The sequence below is a fragment of the Sturnira hondurensis genome, unplaced genomic scaffold, assembly GCF_014824575.4.
Source record: "Sturnira hondurensis isolate 20B ecotype Veracruz unplaced genomic scaffold, ASM1482457v3 Scaffold0020184, whole genome shotgun sequence".
Taxonomy (NCBI): domain Eukaryota; kingdom Metazoa; phylum Chordata; class Mammalia; order Chiroptera; family Phyllostomidae; genus Sturnira; species Sturnira hondurensis.
Window position 1 is genome coordinate 3,099,782 of NW_028092815.1, and position 24,115 is coordinate 3,123,896.

At 38.7% G+C, this 24,115-nt stretch overlaps 1 protein-coding gene across 2 annotated transcripts in view; it reads right to left on the reverse strand.

Moving 5' to 3' along the window:
• Positions 1-22,193, reverse strand: part of LOC118975235 (tubulin-specific chaperone cofactor E-like protein) — a 200,603-nt gene extending 178,410 nt beyond the window's left edge. Inside the window, exons 1-7 of one of the 2 annotated variants that reach the window (XM_037029070.1) lie at positions 22,148-22,193; positions 16,335-16,476; positions 14,535-14,674; positions 7,065-7,246; positions 5,544-5,800; positions 2,771-2,897; positions 1,896-2,012 (exon numbers count right to left, since the gene is read on the reverse strand). In XM_037029070.1, the coding sequence (XP_036884965.1) occupies positions 1,896-2,012; positions 2,771-2,897; positions 5,544-5,800; positions 7,065-7,246; positions 14,535-14,674; positions 16,335-16,476; positions 22,148-22,192 (1,010 nt within the window). In that variant the 5' untranslated portion in view covers position 22,193. The remainder of the gene's footprint in view (positions 1-1,895; positions 2,013-2,770; positions 2,898-5,543; positions 5,801-7,064; positions 7,247-14,534; positions 14,675-16,334; positions 16,477-22,147) is intronic. The other variant, XM_037029068.1, reaches the window with a different exon arrangement.
• Positions 22,194-24,115: the final 1,922 nt, after the last annotated feature.

Consider the following 24,115-nt stretch of genomic DNA (forward strand, 5'->3'; position numbering starts at 1 on the left):
GCCACTACTTCTCAGATTTTCACCTATTGCAGGGGTCTCTGGCACGTAACTCCTGCAATAGGTGAGGGATCACTGTATTCTTTTTGCTGAATTGTTTCTAGTTGGGAAAAAGTCCCAAGTCTACCTCACTGCAGAAGCCAAAGTGGAGCAGATAATCTCTCTCCTTATCTTTTGGGAAACAGAGTATGAGCACATACTCTGCTGATATAGCCAACCAACTGGTCAGATGCATATTTTTGACACTTACAGAGTAAAGTAAAGATCAGTGAGAGATTACTCTCAAGACTTATCGGGAATCAAAATCCATGACACAGCTGCAAGTATCCAGCAGTAAAGCACAGCACTGTAGTGTCTAGATGTGAGTGTCAGCAGAAGTATATAAAACACCTCCTGGGTTGAAACCTTGGCTATCCTTGCCTCCCTCAGTTCCTGTCCTTCAGCCTGCCTAACAATCCTTTTAGTTTCTCAGTATCCTTCCAACAAATTCTTCCCCTAGTTAAAGATGATTTCTATGACCTTTTTTCAAGAACACCAACTAGTACAGAGACATAAATGCCACTTGGGATACATATGCCATCAGAAACAGAAAACAATTCACCGCACATATGTGTCTGAGTGTGTATATATGCACACACACATATATTCACATACACAAACACACACACACACTTCTTGCAGCAGACTAGAAGTTAAACAAACCATAATGGAAGGTTCTGACTCAAAACTAAAATATTTACTTCTCTCACTAATATGTTAGCTTGAATCAAACAAAGCTATAGATATTAGACCATTTTTCACCTAAAAAAATTTCATACCATTGAACCTAATATTTCTGGGTTGTATTAAAAGGCATGATAATATCAATTTCTCTCTACTTGGCTATTCTTAGCTAATTTTAAAAGGTTACCTTCTAAATCATTACTTAATTCCTCTAATATTTTTTAAAGGCTTAGGCTTTAAAATTCTATTGGACACTAATACCATAAAATCTTTTTATACAACATGAGTTGAACCTTATGGATGCTGACCCCCACAAAGCCTGTAAATAATAGAGAACACTGGGGAAAAATGAATATGCTTATTAATAAGAATGAATTAGAATCACAGAAATTTGTTACCAGGAGGACCAAGTAATTTGACACATTCAGTCCTAACCTGTATCCTGTTTGTCTGAATCTCCTCATGTTAAATGGGAATTCAAATTATACTTAAAGTCATTTTGGAAAGTATGTAAGCATATGGGTGACTGAGTATAGTTACCAATACTAGAAACCTGTTTGGGAACTTCTTTTCTTTTATATTTACCTTTATCACATCTGTCACATTTCCTTCTATACTGACACAGTATTAAAGGTAGTTCCTCACCGAACTACATATATATACTCTTCATATACTTAAAGGCAGTTACTAATTTAACCCTCAGCATTTCTCTCCATACTCAAACTAAAATACTTTAATATTTCCTGGAGTCTATTTTCCAGTCCTTTCTGCATATTCTCTAAACCTCATACACATTTGCCAAATCATCCAAATTGCAGAACTTAGTATATCCTAAATGCAGATATAATGTGAAAAAAAGAGACCAATTTGAGGCACAGGGAAGTCATCCCCCCAGAGAAGTGGATTACAAGGGATCAATGATATGAAGTATGGAGTGGGAACTACCAGAAACAGTCAAATACTTACTTACCCAGTACAAGGCAGAAGAAATACACTGTGGAAAATGAAATAAAATTGGTTTGCTTTTGTGTATCTTTATTTCATAACCTATCTCTGGTAACCTCTAAAAGGTCCAATGGTAAATTATTAGATTTTGCTCTACAAAAATAGGTTTTAAATTGCCTCAATATTCATTAGAAGTGTTGTTAAACTAACACTTTAATCGGAAATTTTACCTGAATGGCACTTCTTCCTGTGGAACATCCACATGGTAACGAATAAAAAATCTCTCAGAATCTTCCCGCTCACTGTCAGTAACAACACTCCCATTAAGTTTGGAAACTGATGGCAATCTGTAAGTCAAAACCAAAATAAGGACATTTTAAGATACTAAAAATATTTAGCTTTGGAAATAAAATTGTGGGTTTGAAGCCCAGTCTTATTCTCTTGAAAGGACACATTTGATACAGCTCTACTTGTATAGAACCACTGACAAACTAAAGTGGTATAAAACAAAAGGACTAAAAATATTTAAAGTTTCACTTTTGTGTGAGACACTGAACTTTCATCACCATAACTCATTGCATAATGTCCAACTTAAATATAATGAAAGCCACATCTGTATTTTAAATTCTCTAGCAGCTATATTTTAAAGAGTAGTAGTAAAATAGATATAATTAATTTTAATAATATATTTTATTTAACCTAATGGATGCAGGACATAATCATTTTTACCTGCAGTCAACACTAAAAGATAGCTAATGAGGTACTTCGCACACTCTGTCACATGAAGTGTTTGAAACCCAATGCACAGTTTACACACCAAGCACACTTCCACTCAGACCAGCCACATTTCAAGGACTCCACAGTCACACAAGGCGCCTGGTGCCACACTGCACAGCTTAAGTCGACACGGGAATCAGTACAACTGGCTTATGTGCTTCAGTAATTAATTCACTATATTTTAAAAAAGAACTGTGTAAAAAATAAAATACAAGACCTACTGCAAGACAACTTTGTAGTGCACACCCTCCTAAACCATGTATCATTCCTTTATTGATATAACCAGGCCCCCAAGGGGGAGGGAAGTGCAAGCATAAGGACAACAGACCTGGCTATCACCAGTTTCCTTCGCTCCTCAGTGGTATATGGCTGCAGAAGAGGAATTCCTAACAATCTCACTTCTTCAAGCTTGGGGAAGGAATTTAGTTTGTCAATGTCTTCCCAGGACTGCAAACCTAATTTGAGAAATATGTTGTTTAAATAAATTAAAAAATGACACAAATAAGAAGATAAACATAGCAAAAAATTACTTCAATTAATAATATGTGAAATGTTAAAATAATCGTAAACTAGTTAGAGACCTGAATTGTTTTTATCCAAGGAAAGAAGAGAATACATTTAAACAGCTTAAACTCTTTTCTCATAGTCTCTTTTATCCCTGAGATCCCAGGGGTCGAGAATAGAGATCTTTACTCTCCAATATCCACTGACCTACTAACTCTCCACCCAAGTGGAATATAACTAGTGGTCTCAATAAGCAGGATGTATTTCATGATCACAGAAAATAAGCAATGTGATCAACTCTTTCAAATTATAGACTCATAGAACATAAATACTGATCAGAGTTGATACTGTCAGACTCCAAGTTTTACTGAACAAATACTAATATGGGGCAAGGTCAATAGAACCAAAAACTAAATAGTATCTCTCTTTCATACTGTCCTCGTTTTGGTGACAGGGAAAACAGATTTAAGAAACGTAAAACGAAAAACCTGAACCTTTAAGTAAAAAGAACATGCAACAAATTAAGTTCATTTAGTCCCAAAACAAAACTATTCCCATGACTGTGAGGAAATGTATCACCCAAGTCAATACTTGACACTGGTAGGAGCAATATTCCTGTAATGATGATACCAGTCAGTTTTACGACACATGAAACCCACGTTACAGAGCGCAGCTCCTTCCTAGCTCTAGCAGCCTTCCGCAACAGTAAAGGCAGAGAAACAACTTATGAGAAGTCTGGGCATGACTATCCCAAGTCCCAACAGCCCTCTTCCCTTCGGAATGGCATTGCCATCCAGAAGGAAGAAGAGAATTAGCTCAAGGGGTGTTGAGTTATGCAACAAACAGTGTCCTTACGCAAAATAGTAGTTTTTAAAATTTAGTTCCCATCCTTATAACTTCTATGGCAAATTCAAGTGTTTTTTTCAGTTGTGGGTTAATTACTTTTAGTTACTGGATGTAGCTATTTTTAAAAATAGGCCGAAAGACAATGTCAAGAGAAGGAGAAAAAAAACACACAATGAGAGAATGTATGTGCTAAAGACACATCTCATAAAAGACTTTTACCCAAAATATACAAAGAACTCTTAAAACTCTACAGTAAGAAAATGAATAACCTGATTAAGCAATGGGCAAAAAAAAAGACCTGAACAGACATCTCACTACAGGAGATACATAGATGGTAAGTAAGCATATAAAAATATATTCAACATCATATGTCAGTAGGGAATTGCAAATTAAATTAACAATGAGATACCACTACACACCTATTAAAATTGCCAAAATCCAAAACAATGACAACACCAAATGCTGACAAGGATGTGAAGCAACAGGAGCTTTTGTTCATTGCTGGTGGGAATGCAAAATGGTACGGCTACTTTTGAAAACAGTTTGGCAGTTTCTTACAAAACTAAACATACCTTTACCACATCATCTAGCAATTACCTTCCTTGGCATATACCCAGATGAACCAAGACTTTATGTCTGCACAAAAACCTGCACATGGAGGTTTACAGCAGCTTTATTAATAATTGCCAAAGCTTGGAAGCAACCAAGACTCCTGCAGTTTGTGAGTGGGTAAACTGCAGTCCATTCGGACAACTGGCTAGCCTTAGAGAATGAAAATGCTACAAGGAAATAAGCCATGAAGCCATGAAAAGACATAAAAGAAACTTTAATGCGTATTATTAAGTGAAAGAAACTAATCTGAAAAGGCTACATACTGTGTGATTCCAACTGTGTATCTGGAAAAGGCAGAACTATGGAGACAGTAAACAGATCTGTGGATGTCAGGGACTGGGGAGGAGGGGAGAATATGCAGGTGGAGCAGAGGATTGTTGGAGGAGTGAAACTGACACCTGTTAGACTACACTGGTAGCTATGTGTCATTACAAATTTTTCAAACCCACAAAATGTACAACACCAAGAGCAAGCCTTAATGTCACCTGTGGACTCTGGGTGAGGATGGTGTGTTAGTATAGGCTTAACTGTAGCAAATGTATTGCTTTGGTGCTGGGATATGGATAGCGGGGGAGGTTGTACATGTGTGAAGGCATGGAAGATGCAGGAACTTTCTGTTCAATTTTGCTATGAATCTAAAACTTCTCTAAAACATAAATTTTATTAATTATTTTTTAAAAGGCTAAAAATATTCACTCCCATGATATACAGAGTTAGGTGGCAACAAACTGGCAATCAATTATATGTAAGTATGACAAAAGAGAAAAGAGCATTTGAAAGGCATAGCAGGTTAGGACTCCCTAGCCTAAATCCAGACAAAACAGTCTAGTTTGTAATTCCTTACATTTTTTTTATTCTGCCTTTTATTATACATTAATTTCATTCCATTCATACATAACTTTATGTATATGAAACACATAAATACACCCTTTAATATAAAACATGTAAATAACTAATGTAATGCTAGGCCACTTGATTCATGAAAATGTCAAATTCAGATAATCAATAGGCATCTGCATGTTGCTCTTGAAAATTCATCCTATCAGAAGGCAGAACTGATAAGGAGATACACTTTCACTGTACTCATGCACAAGTGCATATAAGTTTGCATGTAGAATGAGAACAAGCCTGTACCTCACCTGACTTGTGGAGGCTGATGGATCGCAGATTAGGAAACAACCTGGCCAGCGAATCATCGGGCTCCTCAATAGCATTCACATGATTGTTGGCCAGGATGAGGGTATCTAATGCAGGGAACATAACTCCTAACTTTCGTATTTCAGTCCAGTCCTGGAGGTTATTGTCTGTTATATGCAGGAGCTTCAGAGAAGGACAGCAAACAGAAGGACAAGACACTGTTTCGTAGTCATTAAGGCACAGGAAGAGCTCCTCCAAACTGCAGAGGAGAAAGGAAATATTTCACTGTTCAAAGCAGTTAATTTTCTACTTCGCATCTATTTTCATTTATTCAAGAAACAAACAAGTGCCTACTATGTGTGAGACTCTCCTAGGTGTTGTAGAGAAAATATAAAGACATCTTCCTGAAGCTTAAAATACCACTGGGAATAACAGTGGAGAAAGATACAACCCAGTACTGAATTACTTTTGTGCTTTATTAAGCAGTACTAACTCAAGTACCATAGTGTTTCATACAGGAATGGAATTACAACTGTAGTTAGAATAATCAGGAAAGGGTGCATAACCTTGAAGGAGGGGCATAAGTTGAGAGAAGATGGAAGGAAATTCCAGAAACAACATGAACAAATTTTAAGAATAACACAATAACTACCATTTATTGAATTCCTACTATGTGTCAGACACTGTGTCAGGTGCTTTATAGCTTGTACTTCTATTTCTGCAAGGTAGATATAATTTTACCCATTTTATAAATAAGGAAATACAGCTCAAAGAGGTTAATCAGCTTATCAAAGGTTGTAGGATTAGGAAGTACAACTGGGATCTTGAAGCCCATTCTACGCATGCCAGATGCTGCAGGCCTTGAGGAGACCCACCTCTTCAGAGTGACAGTGAGAAACAGATGGATTCAGTGGACTGAGACCAAAGTCTGTGAGGCTTTGGTAATGTTCACATTTATACTTTATACAGTTAAAGAAACTGCAGCTACACGTATTTTTTTCAGACTAATTCCTCTAACATTTATGCTATTCAAAGATAGATACAAACAAGACACTTCTAAACTGACCAAAGTATAATTTCTTGCTTAAGTTATTGAAAAGGATACCAGGTTCATTTCCAATGAGGCCAGCTATGTACTTAATCATCACGGTGTTAATACATTTTAGAGACACTGATTTTTTTTTCCTCCTAAAGAAAAGGGCTGAGGCAAAATTCTGAAATCAAGTAATCAGAAGATTAAACGGGAGAAAGGCTGGGTTGATCTAGAATGATATGTGCTTCTCAGGGATATTTTCTAGCTAAAGAATGACATATCCTATGTCATGGTGTTACTCAACACTGAACAAGCATTCCAATAAAAACACTACTAAGTTACACTCACACCCTCGGCGTAATCACTTCATTCTACAACCATTCTCTGTCATATCTGCAGCTCTAGTGTTCCTGCGGGGGAAGATCGGCAGGGACTCTCTGTGCTAACACAGATGAGCACTCAGTCCCTCCACCATGCACTCCGGGCTTACTCTGGCAACTCCTGCAGTATCGTGTGGACCGTCTCCCAAGAAGCTTTGCTGTTATTGAGGACAAGTTTGCGAACCCCCGAGAAGGACCCAGCACACGTTCTTTCTAAAACCGACAAATTCAGAGGGTTGGAACTCAGGTTTAGAAACTCCAACTGGGGAACATTTGACACAATTTTACTGACCTAGGGAGAAAAAAGAGAAGCATATCAGGTGGTAATCAGAGGCTATAAACAGCAATCATGCCCACAAAAGCCCAAGTAAGGCTGTCTCCAGGCAAAGGGCCCTTCACATTAGGGAACTCTGTTTAGTGACAGCACCCACAGAGGGGCCTAAATAATTTCAACAAATCTTGGCAAATAACTTAATCTCTCTCCATGAAATAGTGTCATAAGTGAAAAATAATGGTACCAACAGGAAGATTTTTCTCATTGCCTTTGACAAGGTTTTTGATTCTGTTCTAATGTGATATTTTCTTTGACAAATGGAGAAAGGAGTTTAGATGACATTTTAGGCTACAAATTTCTAGGGAACTGAAACTGGGTCATGTAATTCTCTTTGAAAAGCTCCTTCCTTCCATCCTTATTACAAATTAAAGCTAATTAAAACTTTATTGAAGACCACAAAGCAAGAACTCAGGTGTTCAAAATTGACTACATAGCCATAATCACTTAGAAAACAGTTACAGCTTGGCTCAAAGATGCACTAAAACTTTAAACTATATTGGCTAAATATATTAAAAAGCATCCATAACTACATAATAAAATATGATCATCAATTTAGTGATTTAGCAAGAAATTTGGTAGGAAAAAATGTTTAAAAAGGAACTAAGCATTACTAACGGTAACTATTTGCTGTGGATACATCTCTCCGACGTAATTTCACTACATTCTGAAGCAACCTGCAAGATGACTAATACTATTTTCATTTTAATAAATAAAGACACTGAGTCAGAGATGTCAAATAATCAACATCTTACATTAAATAAAGTCTCAGAGTCACAAAAGCCAAACCTAGAATTTAAAAATCAGAGCCACTGCTCTCCCCAGAACACAGTGGTCCCCCCTTACCTGCAGTTTTGCTTTCCATGGTTTCAGTTACCCATGGTCAATCATACTCTGAAAATATTAAATGGAAAATTCCACAAATAAAGCAGTCATAGGTTTTAAATCAGGCACCACTGTGAGCAGCATGATGAAATCTCACTCTGTCCCACTCCTGCCTACCACAGACGGGAATCATCCCTTTGCCCAGTGTATCCATGCTGAATGCACTACCTGTCTCCACCCACTCATTCATCACTTAGTGGCCATCTTGGTTATCAGATCAACTGTTATTTAAGTAATCCTTCTTTTACTTAATAATAATGCCAAAGCACAAGAGTAGTGATGCTGGCGATTCTGTTGTGCCAAAGAGAAGCCATCAAGTGTATGTATATATGGACAAGAAAATGTAGTCTGCAGAGGGTTTGGTACTATCAGCAGCTTCGAGCACCCACTGGGGGTCTTGGAATGTAAACCCCATGGATAAGGTGGACTACTACTGTACAACAACTAGTAAATTATAACTACAACCAGAACGAAAAATGAGAACTAAGCCTAAAGCAGTATAAAATAAATGCTAAAAGCCCAAGGAACGCATTAAACATTAATGTGGTTAACTGAAAGGAGCATGAGGAAAGCCAACAACAGAATAGTTTGCATTGGTTTTTGAGTTGGAAAAGCTGCATTCAAACCAGGTTCCAACACTTCCTAGTTGTGTGGTTTGACAAGTTTCTCAACCTATTCACATCTCAGTTTCCTCATTCGGAACTTGAAGAAAATAGTACCCATCTATTTCATAGAACTGTTGGTAGAGTTAAGTGCGATATATATGTAAAGCACAACACAGTGCTTGGTTCATCTTTTAGAAACCTGTTTCCTTACCTATTCCCCCAAAGAATGTAAACTCTACGAAAGCAGGGCTAGTACTCACCTAGTTCACTATTGCATACTGGCACTTAATGTCTATTGAATAAACTAACAGTACAAAATCATTCCATAATACAACTATTACTAATATGAGTTTGCTATGAACCAATACCTCAATCCTGGCTATATGTCATATCATGTTTATTGTACTTAAATGTCTTATTTAAAATCACTGCTACAATTTCAAAAATACACTGCTTCCTAGGATCCAAGCTGAATGACTGAACTGGAAGCTTCACAGGTAGGGCGGGCTTCCTGGTGACACCTGGATGCCTGGTTCTCTTTAGAGCTCCAGAGGTAATGTCAGAAAGGTGTCCAGTGTTGGGAACTATGGGCAGAAATAAAGAGTAATCTGCACTTTCACATCAGACTTGCTGTGTATGGTACAGTTCAGAAACTCTAAAATCAGTGAGAAGTAGATCAATTCCAAGAAGGTTCTGAGAAGTATATCAGAGGGAATGGTCTTCACATACATTATTTCATCTATTCTTCATGCTAACACTAATCCTTTAAAGCAGGGGTGCCAAACTCATTTTCACCGGGAACCATACCAGCCCTGCAGTTGCCTTCAAAGGACTGAATGTAATTTCAACTCCTTAACAGTTAAAGAGCAGTTATATTTATACAATCCTAAAATTATTTTGGCCCGTTGAAGGCCCAATATCAGGCCTTCATGAGGCTGATATGGCCCCCGGTGAAAATGAGTTTGACACCCCTGCCCTCACTTTACAAGGTGATACCACCTTTACCCTCACTTTACAAATGGAAAAAAACTGGCTATCTTTTAGGGCAAATACATGAGGCTTCAGTTTACAGTGTCAGGAATTTATACTTGTCTGCATTATTCTCCTGCTGGATGAAGCATTTGTGTGATGTATGGCTAGGACCTGGAGTTTAGTTTGTGGCCACAGTACAGCAAAAACAGTCCACATGCTGCAAATAGTCCTCTACTGCATTCCCCTGCCTGAGCACTGACTGTGCAAAGGGCTTTCACATAGGTGACACCTACCTGTTTACTTATTTCTTGTGAGGGAAAAGAGATGAAGAAGGATCCTGGTTCTACTACAGCATGAAGAATAACTGCTAATTACAGTACAGTCTCAGTTAAATAAAGGATTAACCCTTTACTAACCCCCCATATTTTATTTTTGTAACAAAGAGCGAAATAATAAAAAATCCTGGCAGGATTTTTTATCTGTCAGGATCATTCATTCTGGCAGACAGCTCAGCTAGTGAGAGCACAGTTCCAATGCGCCACGGCTGCGGGCTCAGTCCCTGGTGGGGCCTACACGCAAAGCCCATGAATAAGCGAAGACAATGAATCAGTATTTCTCTCTCTCTGTTTTCTCCTCCTTCTCCCCGCCCCCTAAAATCAGTAATTAAGTATTTTTTAAAAATTGATAATTTAAGTGTTTTTGAAGGAATTTCTGAAAGAATTCCCAAAGCTAACAGATACTGATGTAATCTTTTACATAGTCTGCATGTAAACTACTGTCCAAGAGAATAAAGATTTAGAATGACTTATTAGCCCTGGAATATTCCAGAAAGATAAAATTGGACTATTGTCTAATAATTAAAGAGGGAAAAATAATATGATTAGACATAAATATTTTCTTTGAAAGAAAAAATTATTAAGAATTTTAGCCCTGGCTGGCATAGCTCAGTGGATTGAGCACAGGCCTGAGAACCAGAGGATCGCGGTTCAATTCCCAGTGAGGGCACATGCCTGGGTTGCAGGCCAGTTCCCTGCAGGCCTACTCCCAGCAGGGGATGCACGAAAGGCAACCATACATTGATGTCTCTCTCCCTCTCTCCTTCCCCTCTAAAGATAAATAAATAAATAAATAAAATTAAAAAAAAAAAAAAAGAATTTTAGGGTAACCTTAAATTAATCATAAGATTCTGAAAAATATAATACTCATTACATAAGTAAACTTATTTATGGCAGAAAAATATCCTAATTGCAAAGACTGACAAACATTCAATAAGCTTCTACGGCAAGCATATTGACTTTTTTAAATTCTAAAATTAAAAAATAAAAGAATAAAAACTCCTCTAGCTGGAGTGAATTGCGAATATTCATGGGCAGAAGCAAGGAGATGAACTGAGATCTCCTTTGAAGTCTCCACAGTTCTATGATTTCACAGGGGACCCTCGACTCTGGCTTCTAAATAGAAATTATAGCTTGAAGAAAAATGGGGAAAGCATTGTAAGAGAACAACCTGTAGTTTATATCCAACTATTCTCTATCTCATCTTTGTGGCTAATCCCTCCCTCCTCTCAACTACTTGGAGTAATTTCTTTTATAAAATGGTTTTCATAACAAAGGCAGAAAAAAGGAGATACTTTGGGAAGGGTTGGACTAGTTAGACAAAAATCTAGTTAGACAAAAAGTCAAGTCAAAAGCTAAAAAATGCATTTTTTTAAAACACGAAGATGACTAATCTCAGGACAGACACAAATCTGTGCTTTCCACACAGTGTTACATTCCTCACTCACATTTATCTTAGTCTCTGGGCATGTGGCAGCCAGCAGTTTAAGTCACAAAAAAGTTCCTCATAGCAGTAGTGACCACTCAAAACACCTAAATGACAAATGACATGTTTCTGTTCCACACTGCTGTATCGAATACTGGCTGAATAAACTTCACGGACAGAGACAAACGGTGTTTTTGGTAATCAGGTATGCTTGCAATGGGGTTGAAATGTACTGTCTTAAAACTGTGACCGATGAGGCTTTTGTAGCCTGGTGAAGAGTTTAATCAATTCTAAAAATCAATATTCTTTTGCCATCAGTATTTCTACAATCTATCTGTGTTTGATATATATTCTATAAGACTGGGACAGATGACACCTAAGGCTGAAGACAAAACACAAAGCAATGATGAAAACAAAAATAAACTGGAAAGTAGAAACCTGAAGGGTAGCAGCGACAAACATTGATTTGAAAACAAACTAAGAGCATATATATAGGAATACAGAGACTAAGCAGAGTACAAATAAATGTGACCTTCTGGCTAGATATGCCATCGTGGTCTGAAAAATACCTCGCATGGATCCTTGTCCAAGCAGAGGAAAGGCGGAATTACTTGGTGCCAACTGTGTCCTAATCCATACTGATGTAAAATCGTCTTCAGAAGTGGCAACCACATCACCATCAAACTATTCCCACCAGTCAGCAAAAACTCCTGCTTGTGGTCAAAGCACAGCACCGCCCTGTAACCTCAGACTCCCACAGAAACACAGTCGGGAAAATCAGCCACACACACAGGGGCTGAAGTGGTTCAGAGGAAGGTTGGGTCTGACTCATCACCACACAGGTCAGAAAGTACCACCGGAGTCTGCGCAGCGGGACTACGGCAGAAACCAGCAGAAACCACGGAGGAGGGGTTACCAAGGCCATTCTGTCCCCATCTGTTCCATGTGGACAGAGCGCGCATGTCAATTAAGAACCTCAAAGGACAAAGAAGGCACTTTTCTTAATTTGTTAAAAAGTAAACTACACTAGTTGTTTAAATAAATACATCAAAAAATATATACATGTATGAATAGAGTTGTGGGTTTTTTTTGTTTTTTTTTTGGAACAGCCTAATAAATCTGCACATAGTAACTAGTCACTTAGAAATCAAGTGACATGCCTCTCAAAGAATTCTGGTAAACATCTTACTAGAACTGGGAAATACACCTGGGAGCACAATTACCAGGTTAAAAGACTTCAAAAATAATAAATATAAGAAAAGCTGAAGAAAAGTAGGTTACAGATAGATTTTTCTTAAAGAAAGCTGTTTTAGAATTTGTAGAGCATTTAACATCTACAAAGTGTCTCAATGATTGATTTCATCAGCAATCCTGTCTCACAGATGAGCAAACAAAACCACTAAAAAATTAAGTGAATTTCCTAAGATCACAAGAGTTGAAGCAGTGATCTTCTTGATCAATCCTTAAGATAAAATAATTTATTCATTAATGAATTCAACACACATTTGGTGCCTAGTGAAAGGTTTTCTTAGGCTCCACCGAGAAAGAAATACCAATCAGCCATAAAGTAGGCAATAAAGAGCTTTATTGGGGTTTGTGCACTGGGGTGAGGTTCCCCGGTCTGCAGAATGAGGCTGGGGAAGCCACGCCCAAGCAGGGAATGTAGTGGGGTTTTATTTTCGTTGTCTCCCTGTTTGAGCTGGGGATTGGTGCCCTCTGAACAAAGTAGCGATATAGCATTGGTGGTCTCTTCCTCGGACTCAGGTTACTGTGAGGATGTCCATCTTGGCAAAGTCCAGCCTTTGGCAAACTCCAGCTGGAGCTTCCTCCTATCCCTGCCCACCCTAACACCTAGTATGCTGGGCGCTGATGGTAAACAGACAAAAATCTCTACAGTGAATAAGCTCATTTTCCTCAAGCAAACAAGAGATTGCAGCCCATTGTGATAGGTCCTTTCACATCAGCAGGATACAGCAGGATATTTGGCTCCACCTGTATGATAGTGAGGAAAATTTCACAGAGAAAAGGCCGCCTGGGCCAAGTCTTGAAAGATACAGGAAGAGCAACAGATTCAGAATGAATTTAAAGCAAGTAGCCTCTTATGTCAAAAGTTTATCATGAGCTGCAAGAAGAAACATGGATTCAAGGTAAAGACAGAGCTCTGGAAATGGCCAAGGACCACACAATGGAGGGCCACACCTAGAGTTCAGACTTTGACTTCTGTGCAGTAAAACACAGCTAAAGGACTTCACACAGGAGAGAGTCAACCATACTTCATTTAGTCACTTAGAGGAAGACGTTTAGAGGAAGCAGAATAAAACTGAAGCAGGATAACCCATTAAAAAGCTTTTCCAAGCAAGGAATAAGAGCCTAAATTATGGCAAGAAAAGAAAATCAAGTAGGAAAAACTATTTTTCCTTATTCTTAAGAGTAGCTTCTATTAGGTAATTAGGTACTACCTGTCTATAATCAGACAGGTAGTAATACGTATAATAACAAGACAGAATGTTTTATCCTTATTTGTGTACTTGGTTTAGAGTTACTCTGACATCAAAAGACATCAGTTATATTAAACCACCAAAGAGACAATAAAATAAGAAAACATTCTAATGTATATGGAATACATTTCAGTAACAAGAATATTTTTATAATCTTAGTTTTAACCTCAAGCAATTTTACATAAATCTATAATAATAAACATTGAAGTAATAATAGAGAATAAGTATATATAGGATGTATAAACTAGTGTAACAGTGGAAAATTCAATGCATTTCTAGCAGTCTAAATGTCTGTAGTCTTATCAACGTTTTGATGCCTGGAATAAAGTGCTTTTCACATTGATAAAAAACAAATTAGCAATAACCAAGTCTACTGAAATATTACCATAAGAAGAGCTGAAACATTTATTTTGAGACACATGAACAAGAATCTCAAGTGAGAGTTGAATTCAGCAGAATACTTAACAATATAAACAATACAATGATTTTAGTCACATTCCATCAAAACACAGCACTCTAAAACTTTACCTCATGCCAGTCTTCCAGTTTGTTGTCAGAAAGGTCGAGTTCTGACACATGAGCACAGAAGGCAGCGATCTCCTTCTCGTCCCCTGCACAGGTTATCCCACAGCTGTTCAGCACCAGGACACTGGGGAGGTTGAGGCGGTCTGAATCAAAGGGAGAGCACAACACCTCGAAGTCAGCCTAATTCTTGTCTACACAAGCTCAGCCCCAGGGGTCAAAATCAAATTGTGGGAAACTACACAAGGACCTAGAAGATAGAGACTGTGATGGGATCCAAGGGTTCTGACTTCTAAGTGGAAATTGTCAAATGTGAACCAGGAGATAGTTTGGCTCAAAAATGAACAAGGAGGACATGGAAATACTGGACCAGTACGACCAAAAAAGTCCTGTCGGCTTTACCCTCCCAGCAGAACTGCTTACCCCATCATCCATGCTATCACCTTGTCCTCTGAACACGAGCTCTATGTGATTCACATCTGACTACCGTTACCTTATCAGGTTAATTCTTTCATTTTAGAAATTTAGTTCAAAAGCATCATTTTGGATAGCTCTTTTCTGTCTGGTATGTATTTCCACCTTTTAAAATTATCTCAAACCATTAAAGTTAGTCTCTGTTATACTACTTCTGTCCCACGTGTCAATAACATCACTTACCATCTCTATTAAGGATAAACGTGAGAATTCAACTACTCCTTCCCTATTTGCTATGAAACAAGGACTCACAGAGGTAATATTTATTAATGAAGGCCTCAAATTACATGATTTTTTTTCAAACTTAGTATTTATCAGTATCAGTTTTCAGAATGAGAATGGATCCTGAAAACAATGACCAAGTGAGAATTCTCCTTCTTTCTGCTGTTCCAGTTAACATGGAGTGATATGACAGCTGCACTGAGAAACAAAACATGCTCAGTGACCTCTGGATACAAGAACTCAAACATGCTCAATAACAGCCTCTCATAATTACAAAGGACTTTATGTTAATTACAACATTAAGTTAGCTTAATGCAAGCAAAAACACAACCTGCACACCTCTAGTTGTAGATCTCTGCTCATACATAATACCTCTTCTAGACGGTCCTTATCTCCTCTCTAACCAGCTTCTACATTCCTAAAGGGTCAGTTCCAGTCACACAACTTTGAACCCTTTTCTGATCATATTAATTAACTCTCTTCTAAACTTCTTTTTCCAATCACTGGGCCATTCATTTGGCTCATTATAAACTACCTGGTGTTCTATTTTTTTTTTAAGTGTAACTCTTGAAATTCAATTAGGTTGTTAGGCTGTGGAGAGTACAGTTTTATAGTGTCTTGCAGCCTACCATTTCCTTGAAAGAATATGTAGTTGAAATATTATCACTCAAATGTTGTTCTTGCCCTATGTATGAGTGCAACTAAAATGCCACTTGCCCATGCCCTGACCGGTGTGGCTCATCATTTGGTTGGACATCATCTGGTAAAGCAAAAGGCTGCTGTTCAATTGTGTCTGGGTTGTGGGTGGGTCCCAGGTCAGGGCACATGTAAGAGGCAACTGATCGATGTTTTTCTCTCACATCAATGTTTCTCTCCCTTTCTCCTTCCCTCCCCCTCTTTATAAAAATAAATAAATAAAATGCTTTTTGGCCAATCAGAAGAAAAATAGGTCCTTTCGTGATTTTCAAAACACTGAAATCATGAAAAGGGAAAAAGACCTTTTGACTCATAATTCAAAATAAGGAAAACCATTTACAAAAAGTTACTATTCTGGTTTAATATCTTAAGTAAGCTCCAGCAAATAAACGTTGTAGGTCCCATTTTTCTTACCTTTCATAGGAGAGCCCTGAGGTGTAGCTGGGACGTGGACTCCCATCCCAGGACCACGGCGATAAGGAAAGTTTTCAGGACTGTATTTTTCACATAATACTTGCATAAAACTCCTTCCACTAGGTTGATCCATCTTCCTTTCCTGAAAATTACACAGGAAATCAGTCATCAAGATAATTTATTTTCCTAAGAAATATTTATTAATATTTCCTGTGTAATTGCCCTGACTGGTGTGGCTCAGTGGACTGGGTAACACCCCCAAACTGAAAGGTCACTGGTTCAATTCCCAGTTAGGGCACATGCCTGGGTTGTAGGCTGGGTCCTTAGTTAGGGGCACATGTAAAAGGCAACCAATGTTTCTCTCACACACTGATGTTTCTCTCCTTCTCCTTCTCCCTTCCTTCCTCTCTCTCTAAAAATAAATAAAAATCTTAGGACTTCCGGCCAGGATGGAGGCGTAGGTGGAAACACTGTGCCTCCTCCCACGACCAAAATTAAGGACAACAAAGATTTAGAAACCAGAACAGACAGAAAACTGAACTGTACAGAAGTCTAACAACCATTCATCCAAAAAGATAAGAGGGGCGGAGTCGGCGGCTGGCAGAGGGGTAGCGGCAGATAAAAGCAGTTGCTGGTGGACCTGGGCACGCAGGCAGTACAGGGCTAGCAGACCGTGGGCACGGGGAGGAAACAAGCAGACCCAGTGAGGCGCACAAGGTGGCCGCAGACTGCAGTCACACACACACACACATATAAACCAGGGAAAACAGGCATTGAGAGAGACCGCATAACCCCAGTGATGGGAAATAAAGCCTAAAAGCACTGATTGAAAACACTTGTGGGGTTGAGGTGCCAGAAGAGACTCCCAGCCTCACAGGAGAGCTCATTGGAGAGACCCACAGGGTCCTAGAATATACACAAGCCTACCCAACCAGGAACCAGCACCAGAAGGGCCCAGTTTGCTTGGGGGGAGGACAGAAGGGACTGAAATATGAGCGGAGAAAGTGCCAGTCTTCCCTCTCTGACCCTGCCCCCGTGTACAGCATCACAAGCCAGCTACTGGGTTGCCTCGCCCTGGTGAACACCTAAGACTCCGCCCCTCATACATAACAGGCATGAACAGACAAACAAAATTATGGCTCAAAGGGAAGAACAAATCAAAGCCCCACAACCAATATTTTTAAGCGACCAAGAGATGGCCAACCTATCAGATGTACAGTTCAAAACCCTAGTGATCAGGATGCTCACAGAATTGGTTGATTTCAGCCACAAATTAGATAAAAAAGTGAAGGCTACACTAAGTGAAATGAAGGAAAATGCACAGGGAACCAAAAGTGATGGAAAGAAAACTGGGACTCAAATCAAGGGAGTTGACCAGAAGGAAGAAAGAAAAAAAGAAACAAACAAACAGGAAAGAAGGAAGAAACAAAAATTCAAAAAAAAATGAGGAGAGGCTTAGGAACCTCCAGGACATCTTTAAATGTCCAACATCTTCATTATAGGGCTACCAGAAGGGAAAGAGGAACAGCAAAAAGTGGAAAACTTATTTGAACAAATAATAAAGGAGAACTTCCTCAGTCTGGCAAAGGAAATAGACTTCCAGGAAGTCCAGGAAGCTCAGAGAGTCCCAAAGAAGTTGGACCCAACAAGGAATGCACCAAAGCACATAATTACATTACCCAAGATTAAAATGAAGAAGAGAATTCTAGAAGCAGCAAGAGATAAGGGGACAGTCACCTACAAAGGAGTGCCATCAGACTGTCAGCTGATTTCTCAAAAAAGACCTTACAGGCAAGAAGGGGCTGGAAAGAAGTATTCCAAGTCATGAAATCCAAAGATCTACATCCAAGATTGCTCTATCCAGCAAAGCTTTCATTTAGAATGGAAGGACAGATAAAGTGCTTCTCAGATAAGGTCAAGTTCAAGGATTCATCATCACCAAGTCCTTATTACATGAAATGTTAAAGGGACTTATGCAAGAAAAAGAAGATAAAAAATATGAACAGTGAAAGGGCAGCAAACTCACAGTTATTAACCACACCTAAAACAAAAGCAAACTAAGCGGACAGCTAGAACAGGAGCAGAGCCACAGAATTGGAGACCACATGGAGGGTTAGCAACAAGGGGAGTGGATGGAGGAGAGGGGGGAGAGACGGTACAGAGAATAAGTAGCATAGACAGTGGGGAGAAAACAGGGGGAAGGCAAGAATAGTATGGGAAATGTAGAATCTAAAGAACTTATGACACATGGACATGAACTAAAGGGGAAAATGTAGGTGGGAGGGGGTGTGCAGGGTGGAGGGGAGTGAAGGGGGGAATGGGACAACTATAATGGCACAATCAATAAAATATATTATAAAAATAAAATAAATAAAATAAAATAAAAATAAATAAAAGTCTTAAATAGAAAACACCCAATTATTTACCAGGCACTTGACAAAGTATTATACACACATAAGACTACCTATGTGTGACTACCACAGGCACTTACACTGTGGTGAAACCTTATGACTTAAGGAAGGCCATATGTCAATCAATGACAGCAACTCAGCTCAGCACATGATCACTACAATCCAGATAAAAAGTGCCAGATGCAGCCTGGCTGGTGTGGCTCAGTGGATTGAGTGCCAGCCTGTGAACCAAAAGGTCACTGATGGATTCCCAGTCAGGGCACATGCCTGGGTTGCAGGTCAGATCCCCAGTAGGGGGTGCATGACAGGCAATCCCACACTGATGTTTCCCTCTTTCTTTCCCATCCTCCTCTCTAAAAATAAATAAATAAATAAAATCTTTTCTTAAAAAAGTGCTAGATGCTTTAGAAGAGGAGGCAGTCCCTTTCAACCCAGGGTAACAAGAAGACTTTAGGCTGGTGCATGGGGTTCATGGGGTAACAGGAAGAACTAAACAGATAGGTATAGACGAACAAATCCTTTGATATTTGTCCCTCAAAATACATTCTCCTCTTCTTCTATAGAAAAAGAATTTTTAACTGTATATATAGCTAGTTCTACCTAGAAATGAGTATGTGACTAAATACTAGTTGGAGATAGAAACAAATTATTCTATGGTCACTCTGGAAATCATCCTTAAAATTTGAGAGCCAGAGTGTGCTCTTTGCCCAAGTTATTTATTTTTGCTTTTGTTGCCTTTGCCCAAGAAGACATATCCAAAAAAATTGTTAAGACAACTATGAAAGAGTTTACTGCCCAAATTTTCTTCTAGGAGTTTTATCATTTCTGGTCTTAAATTTAAATCTCCTATTAGTCTAGTTTCACTGTTTTCAATGTGCCCAGTTTTCCCAACCCATTTACTGAAGAGACTACCTTTACCCCATTGATAGTCTTGCCTTTGCTGTAGATTAACTGACCATTTAGGTGTGGGTTTATTTCTGGACTCTGTTCAGTTCATTGATCTCTGTGTCTATTTTTGTGCCAGTAAAAACACCCGTCCACTAGCTGAGCCACAGTTTTATGTGTACAATTTACCGAAGTTTAGATTATGGAATACATTCCATAATGATTAAATTGCAAGTCATCTTCAGAACATAGGGCTGCCCTCCATCAGGATCCTCACTGGGAGCTGGAGGTAGAGCCTGTGCTAGCAGAAGACACTTTTGTGCTTTCGGTCCATGCAGAGGGCTAAGCATCTGCTGGTGTCCTCTATCCCAGCACTGATTGTGTCAAAACTGAACTTCCAAGCATTCTCCTGGACTTCAGGAACTTCAGGCTGAAAGGTTCTTTTTGCAATGTAAATTTATCACCAAAAGCATCGGACAATATGGAGCATGTGCTATGTCAGCAACCACTGCTCTTATTAAAGACTGGTCTCAAGCGAATGCCAAGAAAATTTTTAGAAATGGTTTAACAAAACGTCAAAGAAGTTACATTGCTATTTTCCATGCAATTGGCAGTTTCAAAAGAATAAAGAGGGTGTGTGGCGGCTGCTGAACTGTCAGTATCAAAATAACAGTCTCCAAATTTAAACAGCATCTTCTAACTGGAAGCTTCATAACCACTTAAGTTCAAAGCTGTGCAATTCAAGAACAATAGTCTTATATTCAACTTAAATGGAGACAACTGAGGGATGGTAAAATAGTCCTAGTGAGCAAGGAATCAGGGAACATAAAAAGTTATTCTTTGTGGTCACAGGCCTTAGCAACTCTTCCAGATAGTCTGGGTTTTTTTCCTTCTCCCAACCCCCAGCCCCCCACCAAAAACTTAAAAGCAATGCCAGACATGTTCATTGGTCATTTTCCAGGATAGGCTATTGAAAAAGCTTTCGAGGAATGTAGATAGTATACACACTAATACATGAGTTTTGAATTGGAACATTATGATTGCAGTATGAATCAGTAACATAAATCTACTCAGCATCTGCTAAGGCAGTTTGAGAAGGAACAGTAGGTAGGAAAGGAAAATTGAAAACCAAACAGATTGAAAAATGAGGAAATACAGGATGGAAAAAAATCTTTAAGTGGAGCCTTTGAAAAGGTTTTTTAGGGGCAGGAGAGTAATCTATGACTTTCTGAAAAAAAAGTGTCAAATTACATCTGACTACCTCTACAATTGGCATAGTACTAATGCATTTGTGATTGTTCTAAATTGCTTCAAGCCAGGGAGCCAGGAATCTTGGGTGATGTTGCTTGGTTCCATTATCAAGCTGTGGAGTGCGCCAGCGAAAATTTCAACTCCTTTGTGTTTCAAATCCTAACTATACTATGTTCTTGTAAAGTGCTTAGAGAAAGTCGGGATACAGTGTGGGTTGGATAAGGTGCTCAGTATCCTTTTGCCTAACAGATTGATATCAGAACAGAATACCCATTCACCTAAGTACCCTTCAGCTGCTATCAGACAATTTGTATCTTATGTCCCAAAAGGGCTAGGTAAAAATTAGTATGAAACTCAATGCAACTGAAAATAGAAAATAGGCCATGTCTGACCATCAGCACAAAATATAGCTTAATGCGGGTGTACAGGGTCAATATTTACTTTGCACACACCCACAAATGTTATAGTAGAGTACCATACTTGATGAAGTGTGAATACTACAAACCTCAGTCACAACTTCCAAAAAATACAGATAATACCCCACGGAGTCCCAAAATATACACTTTAAATCTTACAAAAGTAGTTTCATCCGCTTAAATAAAGCACACACTACCTCCAGGAGAATAAAACAGACTGAATAAAGCAGTAAAATCTGTGCCTGTGGTTGACTTGAGAGAGAGAAATAAGGAATAGGGTGAAAAGGAGATTTGCTCTTGGCTGTTCGCCTGCTTAAACTACCTAAAGTCACCAGATGCAAGCACCCTTTTTTTAAAAATTATCTTCTGAAAACATAAAACATTTTTGAGTGATATGTCTGGAAATGACCTGAAAATTTGTCAAAGGGTTTTTAAATGCCTCATTATTACCAATTATTTATGGAAAAGATGCCGAATTAGACCATGTGGAATATAATATTAGTAATAATTTACAAAGGAATTGGATGGTGAGGGAGAAGAGAGAAATAAAATGGATAGCCAAAAAGAATTAGATACTTTTGTAAAACAGCTTTGGGAAATTTTAAAAAAGAAAGCAGAAGAAAACACACACAAGCTTCAGAACTAAACTACAGTGGAAATAACAGGTGGGGTTGAGATGCAGGGGTGAGACGACAGAGTCGGATCTGCTGTCTTCACCATGGCTTTCAAGGGCACAGTGAGTGCTCCACGCCAAGTGTACAGAGGGCTGCAGAATAACCTCAGGCCTGCAGGGTCACCTTCTTTGCTAGACAACTTAAATGTGTTAATCAATGTTAGCCAAATATTTTACCTGAATTACCCAACTGTGTCCAAACCACTGTGAGCCTGGGACCATAACAGCTCCTGGAGGCAGAGATGACAAAGCTGTCAATAAGCCGAAGGATGCTATGGGAGCTTCAGGCCTTCCTGTCACTGCTCACAGTAAAGACCAACCAAGAAAGAGGGTGCTTCCTGCAGCGGGAAGCCAATCCTACAGAATTAAATTTACTGAAATAATAAAGAGTCAGGAAATGATTTGTAGTTCTAAAAAATAAATTGCAATCTTTCAAAATATGCATTAGTTCAGGATGAGGCTAAATCTGAAGTAAGAATTGTCATAGCTTAAAAATACTGGAGAAGAAGGAAACACTAAAGTAGTTTAAAATTATTTTAAGCCATTTGACATGTACCTATTTATGTATAACTAACCAGTCTCATCTATTCATCAGAGAAGGGCAAAAAAAACTACACTTGAAAAGCCAACTGACAATATTTTGCTACCTTATACATGAAAACAAAACTTAAACATTTTGGATAAAGACTACAATTTCACCTGTAGGCTGTTCCTTTGGTCAGATGACATTTCATTCTAGTTATTTTTCTTCACATAAGAGCCTATTTCCTTTATAGGGCAATCTAAAAATAAAAACCTCTTTGTTACTTGCTTAATCAAAATGGAGAGGGCAAATATATTCAGCTAATTCTGCCATCTCTTTTTTGCATTTCATCAATTAGGCATGTTTTCCCATGCGTGTTACTCATGAAGTAGATGTCCTCGCAGAGTTCAAAGCCTCATTTGGTTCTGTTCCAGAAATAGTGCACCTGAACCAAATACTGTGCTAAGCACTAAGAAGTGAGAGTGAATAAAATTCACATTCCTTCCTAAGGATATTGGCAATCCTGAAGGAAACATACGGAAATAACACATACCTGAAATAAACCGCACAGAAGTAGTGAATTCACATGTAAGAAGTGACTGACTGACTTTTGGAAGCATAACCCAGGAAGCAGGTGAGACTGGAGCCACTTTGAAAGATTATGAAGGTTAGGCTAACAGGGTGCAGAAGAGCATTTTGGGCAGAGGAAATGATGAAATGTGAACAAGCTCAAGACACATAAAACACTGGCTATTAAGCAGTATTGCTAAAACATAATTTGTGTGTTGGGGGGCAGGGGAGGCAGGATACTGGATTGTAGGGTGGTCAGTAGAGTCAGCTTATAATTGACCTTGCTCAGGTTCAACTTTATCCTATAGAGATAAGAGTAAGGAAAATGCTGACGGATCACTGGGAATAGTGCAAGGATGGGTGTTACCAATCTTTACACAGAATCTCAAGATGTCAAAAATGATAAGAATTTTAAAACCCCTGGGCAGTCAGGAGTTTGTTCACCGTGGGGAAGTAAGGACTAGTGGGCAGAAGCCACACAAGAAGTTAAGGAAACAAGTCAAGACAGTGAGTCTAGTCCAGGCCTTTGAGAAACTTAGACAAGAGCAGAAGAAATGGGACAGTTGATGAAAAAACCAGTGTTCAGAAGAGTTTTTCACAGCTGCTTTTTTTTTTTTTTTTAAGGATAAAAGAGAAACTCACAGGCTGCACATGGGAGGAAGGGTGCAGGAGCCCAGTAGGAACAAAACCAGTCTACGGAGGAACATCTCCCAGAGCCTGTCAAATAGTCTTTGGGGGTTATTAGCTTTCTCAATTTTTGCAAGTACTTTTTATTATTTTTAAGACCATTTAACTCTGGCTTTATGGACTCCTAACCTCATCCAGGAAAGCTTCCTTTTCTGAGAGATCCCTACTACACCCAGACCCTGACGGATTCTTGGACATTATTGTAGGTAGCTGGACTTTTGTTTACTTTTTTCCAAATCTTTCTGATCCTCAGCATAAGTGTACCCCAATGACACATAATTACTCTAGAAAGATATATGTGTTAATTATTTTTCCCTCCGTGAAAGAGTAAATAAGTGAATTAATAAAGATCTATTAATAAGCTT